The 9,542-nt window shown below is 35.8% G+C and overlaps 1 protein-coding gene across 1 annotated transcript in view; it reads right to left on the reverse strand.

Moving 5' to 3' along the window:
* Positions 1–1,454: 1,454 nt before the first annotated feature.
* The window catches only part of BET1 (Bet1 golgi vesicular membrane trafficking protein), a 12,849-nt gene continuing 4,761 nt past the window's right edge, over positions 1,455–9,542 (reverse strand). The window contains exons 2-4 of the mRNA XM_006157477.3: positions 8,050–8,174; positions 4,426–4,482; positions 1,455–1,872 (exon numbers count right to left, since the gene is read on the reverse strand). Coding sequence (XP_006157539.1) covers positions 1,717–1,872; positions 4,426–4,482; positions 8,050–8,174 — 338 coding nt within the window. The 3' untranslated portion in view covers positions 1,455–1,716. The remainder of the gene's footprint in view (positions 1,873–4,425; positions 4,483–8,049; positions 8,175–9,542) is intronic.

Consider the following 9,542-nt stretch of genomic DNA (forward strand, 5'->3'; position numbering starts at 1 on the left):
TCAAACCAGTATCTTTCCCAACACACCTCAGGCCTGTCCAAATCACATAAATTCATTCAGTTTGTTTTTTACCTGTCAAGCAGAGGCCCAAATGTTGACAAATGCAGTCAGAAAAGATAGACCTGAACTGGTAAGTAGAGATGAGCAAAAAGGATTAAAAATTCAGCAAATCAAAGATTAATGATTAAAAATATGAATAAAGAGAATTTTGAAAATGTACTCAAGATTTGCCCTATTTGTTGGAAGCAGGTTCTGATATGATATAAATGTTAAGTTTGGTTGATTTTGTTCTGAATCTGAGAATTTTAGGACCACTTCTCAGATTCTGTATCAAGAATATGAGACTTGGGACCAGCAATCGGCATAATGGCTATGCCACTGGAGTCCCATGTAGTAGACCGCGGTTTAAGTCCTGGACCCGGTGGCTTAACCTCACACTGGGTGCGTGTGTGTGTGGGTATGTGCCCAAGATCCCAAGGGGAGAACGGAGGAGAAGGGATTGCGGCATGGCCATTCCCCCTGGGGGTGATTTCTTGCTTTCTGTCTCTGTTTCTCTGTCTTTCTGGTGAAAACACTTGCCCTATAGCAAAAACCTCTCCAAAATAAATAAATAAATAAATTTTTAAAAATAAATTAAAAAAGAGTATGAGACTTAAACAAAGAGGCAAGAAAGTCAACACATTTCATTAAAAAAATTTATTTTTGGAGCCTATAAATGGATAAATTCCAAAATAGTAGCAATACAGAGTATTTAACATTATTTTAATATTTCTTTTTACTCAACAGTCCTCCTTTGTATTTTGTTTTTTAAAAACAAGTACACTGGATTAAATCAATAATATTCTTAATTCCAAGTCAATGCCTGAATATATTTAATATCTATTTTGAGCATATAATAAAGAAAATTAATTTCCTTAAGCACTTTATTTCATCCAGAGCTTTATAATTACTTCACATTCTGTCACAAATGATAATCAAATGCCCTACCTAAGTAGCTAAAATCATAAAATTATTATAAGCCAAGTCAATGGAATTTATAAAGTTAATATAAAACAGTAACTATACCAATACATATGTCAATTGGGCCATACTAGAAATATGCAGAAATTACAAGTTTTATTAAAGAACAATGTCCTTGGGCAGAGAAGAAAGAGGTTCATATCATCAAAAATTATTAGGAAGATTGTAGGCAAAAAAAAAAAAAAATTGGCCTACAATTCTGACCAAATAAAGAAGGGAAGAGGAGGACATCATCACAGTCGATGTAGTGGTGACAACACAATTATCACTCTGTCACATGCTGGTTCTGGTTGGCTACCCCAAAAGCTCAGAATCAGGCTTTCCAGGCATTCTGATGCTTTCCCATTCAGTTTCTCACATGGAACATAAACCAACACCTATGATAGCAATAGAATACCAGACCTGTATTTATCTGAGAGTCAGCAAACAACAGGGGGAAAAACTTACAGCCACACTGACATCAGGCCATTTCAATACCCCTGAAAACAGGGGCTAAAACAGGTCATTAAGAAATGGTATTCAATGGTATTCAAAGAGTATTATCTAACGTGATTTATCAAACAAGAAAAATCCAGTAAACTTTCATGGAAAAGGCCATAGTATTTGAAAATTAGGAATGTTTTCATGCTGATTTTTATCAAACTGGTACTCCAAGCCATTAAGCTGGAACAAATTCCAAACTCACACTTACTTATATCACCTCAGTTTAATAATCCAATAAATGACAAAAAAGACAAACAATGAAAACAGCATCATATAGCACAATAGCTTTGTTTGGCTCCCTCTAGACAAGATCTTCAGTCTTCCCATAGTTTTACCTAAAAATCCAGTTGTGGAATCAAATTGGGAATCCTGTGAGAAGAGGAAAAGAAAATACAAGTTAATTTCTAATATTCTATATATACACATTCAAGTGACTTTACTGTTATTAGGCTGCATTTTGAATGACAATTTTTGGGCTTAATCATTTCAGAAGCCTGTTTGTAACTTTACATAATTGGCCTGATCACTCCATGCAAAATAATACAATTCTCTCAATAAAGAAAAAGCTTTTAGTTATGCAATAAACATTTCTTTCAGTCCAACATGGTAATTCAAAAACTCAAACTATTGATATGTCTTCTGATTAAGTGAATGAAAAGAAACCATTAATAGTAAGGTAAGTAGTCTGTGCACCATTGAAAAGGCTTTTACTTCTACTTTTTGTGTGGTATTGCTCTCCAAGGTCGAATGGTTGACTGCTACTCAGTGGGCAAATTCACCCAACATGTGACAAGCTTAGCAGTAAAGTGTACCTTTCAAGAAACTTTTACTTAAATATCTGACTTTAAAGTACAGTAAAATCTATTAAAAGTTAAGAGGATATCAGGGCCAGTAGGTAGCATGGTGGTTAAAATACTGGATTCCCATGTGACTGATCATGGTTCGAGCCCCAGACTTGGCAGCTTGCTTTCTCACTTTCCCTGTCTCTCTCCCTCTCTCTCTCTCTCTGGTCAAATTAAAATAATAATTAAAATTATAATTAAGATTAAATAAATAATTCTTTAAAGAAAGTTAAGAGACTATCATGTAGAGGTGGTAAAATATAGTGAAAAATTATAAATATGGGAGGGGTAAGAAACTACTGTATTAAAAAACAGTGGGTCACCAGGTAAGTCATGATGCATTTTTCCATAGGAAAACAGAAAAATATGTCATGACTTTTCTGACAACCTAAAAGGAGGAAAAGTCATTTATATGAGAGTACTAGTTATGAATTAGAAATATCACACTTTTTTTTTTTTTGAGAGATTTTCACTATAGGGCGTGTGCGCTCGCCAGCCAGACAGAGAGGGACATTAGAGACAGAAAGCGAGAAATCACTCCCCAGGGGGGATGGTCACGCCGCAATCCCTTCTCCTCCATTCTCCTCTCGGGATCTTGGGCACGCACGCACACGCGCCCGGCGTGAGTTTTAAGCCACCGGGTCTGGGACGCGAACCGCGGTCGACTACGTGGGAGTCCAGCGACATAGCCGTTACGCTAACTGCTGGTTCCCGAAATATCACACTTTTATAAAAACTTCAATTACTGAGATGTAAAGTCCACATCAACGTAATACCCTTTGAAAACTAGGTCTTCATGTCATTCATGCACTTTAGATTTACTGTTCTTCTCCAGAAATTTGGCCTGGAGAGGGACTTTGATGAAAATCAGCATCAAAACACTTGTAATTTTCAACACTATGGTCTTTTCCATTGAAGAATATTGAATTTTGCTGTTTTATAGATCATATTAGATAATATAAGTGCTCTTTGAATACTGTTTGTTGTTGTCGTTGTTTTAAATTTTGTCAGAGGCACATGTGCTTGCCAGAAAGAGATGGGGGTAGGGGGTGCTATTTAGAAAGTACCTTACATGGGGAATGATCATGTTCTCATCTCTTATCCTCCATCTCTACTTCCTTGCAGGATTTTGGACACTCATGCACACACGCCAGGTATATTTTATAATCTACAGGGTGCAGGACTCAAACTGTGCTGTAGGCCATGTGATCCAGCCAGCCACCTTGACCACCACAGCTGGTGGGCTGGCCTGAATACTGTCTCTTTATGATTCATTTTAGCTCACATTTTATGCATCAGAATCTCCTGGTGTCTTTTTAAAAAAAATACATATATGTAGCTATCTCTCTGAATCAATTCTGAATCAATATATTTAAAGCAAGAATCAAGCATGTGTATATTTAAGGAGTTCCCTAGGTAAGGTTCCAGTACAATATGAGTAAGAATGTTGCTTTCGATGTCATATTCAATTTTGAATAGTACAATTTTAAAAGCATATGGGAAAACTAAGGAAGGTCTAAAGAAGTTTGCTATTCAAAATAAACATTAAAAAGGAAGCTCTAATAAAAAAAGGAATATGTTGCTAGATAAAAGGCTCTAGGCTATTCAAACTTATGATTTTAGTTTAAAAGTAAGTTTAGTAGGAAATTAAGTAGAAGAGATGTTTCCATTAAGTACAGGAAATTTGGTTGGTTGAATATAAAGTACTTTGTGGTTGCTTGGCTAATAAATTACTAGTAGTCTTTACCCATTGATAGAAAGTTCTAAGGCCACACAAAACAGTCATTTGTCTTGAGTTTCTAACAACTGTTTTTAAACACAGGACTAAAAATACATCACCTTTCACCTCCTCCTCCCACTTATTTGGGTAGGCAAGATGAAAAATATGAAAGTATGGCAAAAATAAATATGGCTATTCCAAACCAATTAGATACAAATGAATAGAAATCAAAGACTTACGCTCTCCAGATCTATTTCAAAATAGATAAAAGTTAAAATGATATTATTTCCTGATTAACAGACTAAATTTGAAAACTAAAATTAGATTAAATTGCTTAAAGTTAAAATCATAACCACTTACCATTTCAGCTAATAATTTATTTTGATGTTTAACTTCATGGCCTATTTCAATGGAAAGCTATAAAAAAAGAAAGCATATACCTTATTACTCATAAAAAGGCATTTAAGTGCAATAGGTAAAAAAAAAATACCATTCTAAGCATTCACATTTTCTGAAATGAAACTATATTTTAGAATTATAAAATATTTTCTTTCTTTCTGATGTTTTTCCCACTGTACTTAGTGTTAAGTAAATCTAAAATTTCCACTTCTACCAAGAACAGTTTCTCTCTGCTCTTCATTCTGCACTCATGTTAATATTCAATTTTGTCTTTTATTTCTGATACTTACTTCTCCTGGTTCCCCTATCCTTACATTTTTTCCCTCTTTATTTTATTCATATAAATAATTTCCCTATATATTCGCTTCTTCCATTTTATGAGTACTCATATAACCAATTCAAATATAGATGTAAGTATTTAGTATTTTTATACCGAGGGGCCTGATGGTGGCACAGCGATGGCTCAACACTCTTCAATGCTGGCCCCACGTGGGAAGGTCCAGGTTTGTACCCCAAAGCCTCCCTGTATATACTGAACATATATGTCTCTGATCCGGGCTAAATGAAAGTGTAGACTGTAGCATGAGGGCACTGTGGCGGATGCTCCCACCTTCTGATGGAAGAAATGAACTGAACATTTTTTTTAATAAAATGTGACATAACATGGGAATATATTGGGTCGTTGGAAGTCAGGATGCATTTCTGTACAGAAAAATATATAACTTTCCCAACATATATTTTGTTTGTTTCTTTCTTTCTGTCTGTCTTTCTTTTTTTTTTTTTTTCTGAGACAGATTATTTTGCTATAAGGAACATGCACTCGCTAGAGAAACAGAAAGACAGAAAGCAAGAAATCACCCCTCAGGGAGGATAGCCATGCTGCAATCCCTTCTCCTCTGGCCTCCTCTCAGGATTCTGGGCATGCATGTACATGCACTGGCATTAAGTTTTAAGTCACTGGGTCCGGGACTTGAACCTCAGTCAACTATGTGGGAGTCCAGTGATGTAACCGTTATGCCAAGTGCTGGTACCCCTGATGTATATTTTTCTAAATTGATTATTTCTTTAGATTTTAAAGGTAATTTTTCTTTAAAATATTATCATAAATTAAACAAAGACTGTCCAAGTTAGTGTTATCTGCATCCTGAAAGTATGCAGAAAAGAGGCTAAACCTATAAGAAACAACACTGTCTACAATTCTGGCTCCTATTAAAACCAAAATCCTATTTAATACTGTCTATGTCAAATTAATTAAAGGATTCACTTCCAAGATATGTAAATAAATACAATCAAGTACTGAAATCTCAGCAAACCATTGCAAGTATTGTTTCGATTTGTGTGTAAGCATACAAGATACAAAACTATACTAGAATTAAGAATTTTATAAATCAGAAAGTGAGCTTCAATAACTCTACAGTAATAATAAAGCACTTATAAAGTTAAATAGCCCAAATCACCCAGCTACTTTCAACAACTGTCATTCATGCCATGGAAAGAAATCTCTTGGATATCACAACTTCCTTCTAACAAGAAATCTAAATTATCAACATTATAGTTTCTCTTTTTTGTTTTTCTTAGAAGCATTTAATTCTGTAGTCCTTTGAATTTATATTTTCTAAATTATTAACATTATACAATATCACTTATTTCATAGATCAACTCCTTTCGATTTAACATGACTTTAAAATGTTTTATATTTAAAAAGAAAAATATTCTGTTTCAGAATACAATAGTTTCTAGGCTGAATACAAACCAATTTTCCAAAGACCATGATGGAATACCAATTACATTTGATAGGTGCTTCTATGGAATGCCTTTTAAGTGTATGGCATGCTTGCTATAAGGCAGAATCAATCATATACACTATTCATATCATCTTTTTGTGATTCTTTTACTCAGTATAATTTATTACATTAATACAACCGATAAGGAATCATGTTAGGTGCTAGGTAGAATATAAGAGTAAGTAGAACAGAAAACTACATTCTAGTAAATTTCTTTTTTATACAAATAATTCCAGTGCAAATCACTATGCAGTAAGTCACAGAAATAACACATATGGTTTTATATTCATAAGGATCAAGTTACTGCTAGAAATGGTAATCAGGTAACTCTGGGGCAGGGGCTGCCAAGCAGTATGCCTAAAGCAAAGGAACAACGTGATCAACCATATGAGGGTGGGAAAGAGACAGGTTGTGGGACACAGCACTCTCAATTGTCTTACAGAGAGAACATACACATTCTGGAAATGCAGGAGATAGCGTGCAAAAAGCTGAGACCAGTCTTTGGAGGACCAACTGACCAAGCTACTTCATGTGAACTTCACTTATTAAATCATGGGAGGACACTCAAGATTTCTGGGAAGACAGGATGCATTTTTTAAAAAATACTCTTAATAGATGACTGTGGTTAGGGACCAGCAGGTGGCATGGTGGTTAAGGCACTAGGTGCTCCCAAATGATCAACATGGTTTAAGTCCTAGACCTGGTGGCTTGCTTTCTCACTTTCCTCTCTCTCTATGTGTGTCTCTCTCTGGTCAAATTAAAATAAACAAATGAATGAATGAATGAAATTGAATAAAATAATTCTTTAAAACAAACAAAAAAAAGAGATGACTCTGGCAACAGTATGTAGCTCTGATGAGAATATCCAAAAAATCCAGTACCAGATGTTAAGAGGTTTTCCCCAACAGTTCACCTGAGAAAGCCAGGGATAAAATTAGAAACATAAAAGTAGAGACAGGGAAAAACATTAGAAAAAGAGCCTAAGACTTGGTAACTAAAATGAGGCATAAGTATAGAAATAAGAAACACTTGGGACCAGCAGTTAACGTAATGGCTATGTCACTGTACTCCTATGTAGTCGACCGCGGTTTGCATCCTGGACCCAGTGGCTTAAAACTCACGCCGGGCACATGTGTGTGCGTGCCCAAGATCCCAAGAGGAGAATGGAGGAGATGGGATTGCGGTGTGGCCATCCCCCTGGGGAGTGATTTCTCGCTTTCTGTCTCTCTGTCTCTCTCTGTCTGTTTGGCGAGCACACACGCCTATAGCAAAAACCTCTCCAAAAAAAAAAAGAAGAAACTTAAGATTTGTAGTTCAGGAGATGAGAAGAAAAAGAAGCTGAGAGGAGAACTACTTGAGGGTTGAAGATAGACAGCTCTGTTTGAGATTTTACGGTAGACACAATATCTCAAGTTTTAACACGAAAAAAATATAATCTTTTGATTGGCCACACTTCCTAACCTACTTTAAAGTATGATTTAAATTTTGAATGGATGCTGATCTCAATGACCCACAAGGATAACTGAAATCTTCAGTATGTTGCCAGTAAAAATATATAGTTCATAAGTATTCAATATACATACATGTATCTAATTAAAATGTATATAGTCAGGTTGGCAGGTGGTATAGTGGTTAAGGTGCTGGATTCTCACATGGCCAACCATGGTTCAAGTCCTCAACCTGGTGGCTTGCTCACGTGCCCTCTCTCTCTCTCTGTCTTTCTCTGATTAAATAAATAAAAATGTAGTGAAATAAATAATTCATTTTTAAAAAAAGTTTATAGTCTCTGTTACATACTTACAGATTTTATAGCAGTTACTTTGTTCCGCAGACTTTCAGTGAGTCTCTCGTTTTCTTCTTCACAGGCGCTGTAGCCACTATTAGCATAGCCATAGTTGCCATAGTTGCCAGGAGGTACTCCTTCACCTGCAAGATCAGACACAAGTGTAGTTGTAGCAAAAACAGAACTCATTTTTGATACCTTGATAGGAAATAACCAAAAAAGACTCCTGGAGTGTGTTGTAGACCACATGTATCTATATCTATATTATACATACTACAAAAAATTATTTTAATTAATAACCAGAGTAATTTTCATTACTGTCTCATGCAAAGAATTCTTAATACATTTCAATACATATTTATTGTTTATTGAATGCCCAGAAGACACTAAAATAGGCACTGATATACAAGGATATACAGGATTCATTCCCTGCTCAACAGAAACGCATATGTTAATAGAAGAACGGCAAAGGGGTGGCAAGCTGAAACCTAGGAGAGAAATGGGGATAACTTATAGAGAATTTTAGCTGAGAGTTAAGAGGGGGAGTCATTCATTCTTCAATACATTTGATGAACTATCATGTATCAGATACACTGTTCTTTCTAGATGCTACTTGTACAAAGTTAGTATTCTAGAAATGGCATCGAGAACAGTCCCCCCCACCCTGTTTAATATGGTGCTTGATATTCACCAGGGAACTACACCACAAGTGGAGTAGCCTTAAACACTAACTACACACATAAACATGTTGGGGGATTGAGGAGAAAGCACTGTTAATAATCACATTTAAAAAATTGATACCAATGTCTCAGTAAAAGAAGAAAAAGGGCTATGTATTGGAGAATGGAAGTCATGGACTAACCAGCAAATAGAAAAACAGAGGAAAGTGACCAAGACTACACAGAATAACTAAGAAGACCAAACAAAACTGGTTTAGGCGATAGAGCATGGTGGCTTCAATCCTCCCAGATGGGTGCTTTTTCTAAAGAAGAGTTCACCGACCTAAGTGAGCCCATGAGAAACTGATGGTTGGGCTGACCTAGGGTTGGAGGTTTATAGCAGTGGGGCTGCAGGATAAGAGAGCTCTAAGGGGTTGAGATCGCTTAGATTATGGAGAATAGGTCAAGGTAGATTCTGCAGGGGCCAAAGAATGAAAGGAAAGGGGATAATATCAAAGCTTGCAGTCTCCATAGGTTCAAGTAACAGGTGGAGAGTAGTAACAGGAAGAGCCAGAAACAGGCGGTAGAGCCAGTGAATGCAGTTGAAGGGTAGCCAACATGTGAGGAGAGAAGTCTTTCAAGTCATAGCACAAATTTCACTTTCCCTAAAAGCAAAGGAGTCACTGAATGCTTACAACTCTGACTGTATATAACACTAAAAATATGTACACCCTATACTACAAGGAGAGCAACTAAACATTTTTTTTCTTGTTTTTTTTTTTTTTTTTTTTTTTTTTTTTCTTTTTTTTTCTTTTTTTTTTTTTTTGGGGGTTTTTTCTTATGGGGCTTTGC

The sequence above is a fragment of the Tupaia chinensis genome, unplaced genomic scaffold, assembly GCF_000334495.1.
Source record: "Tupaia chinensis unplaced genomic scaffold, TupChi_1.0 Scaffold000544_1, whole genome shotgun sequence".
NCBI lineage: Eukaryota > Metazoa > Chordata > Mammalia > Scandentia > Tupaiidae > Tupaia > Tupaia belangeri.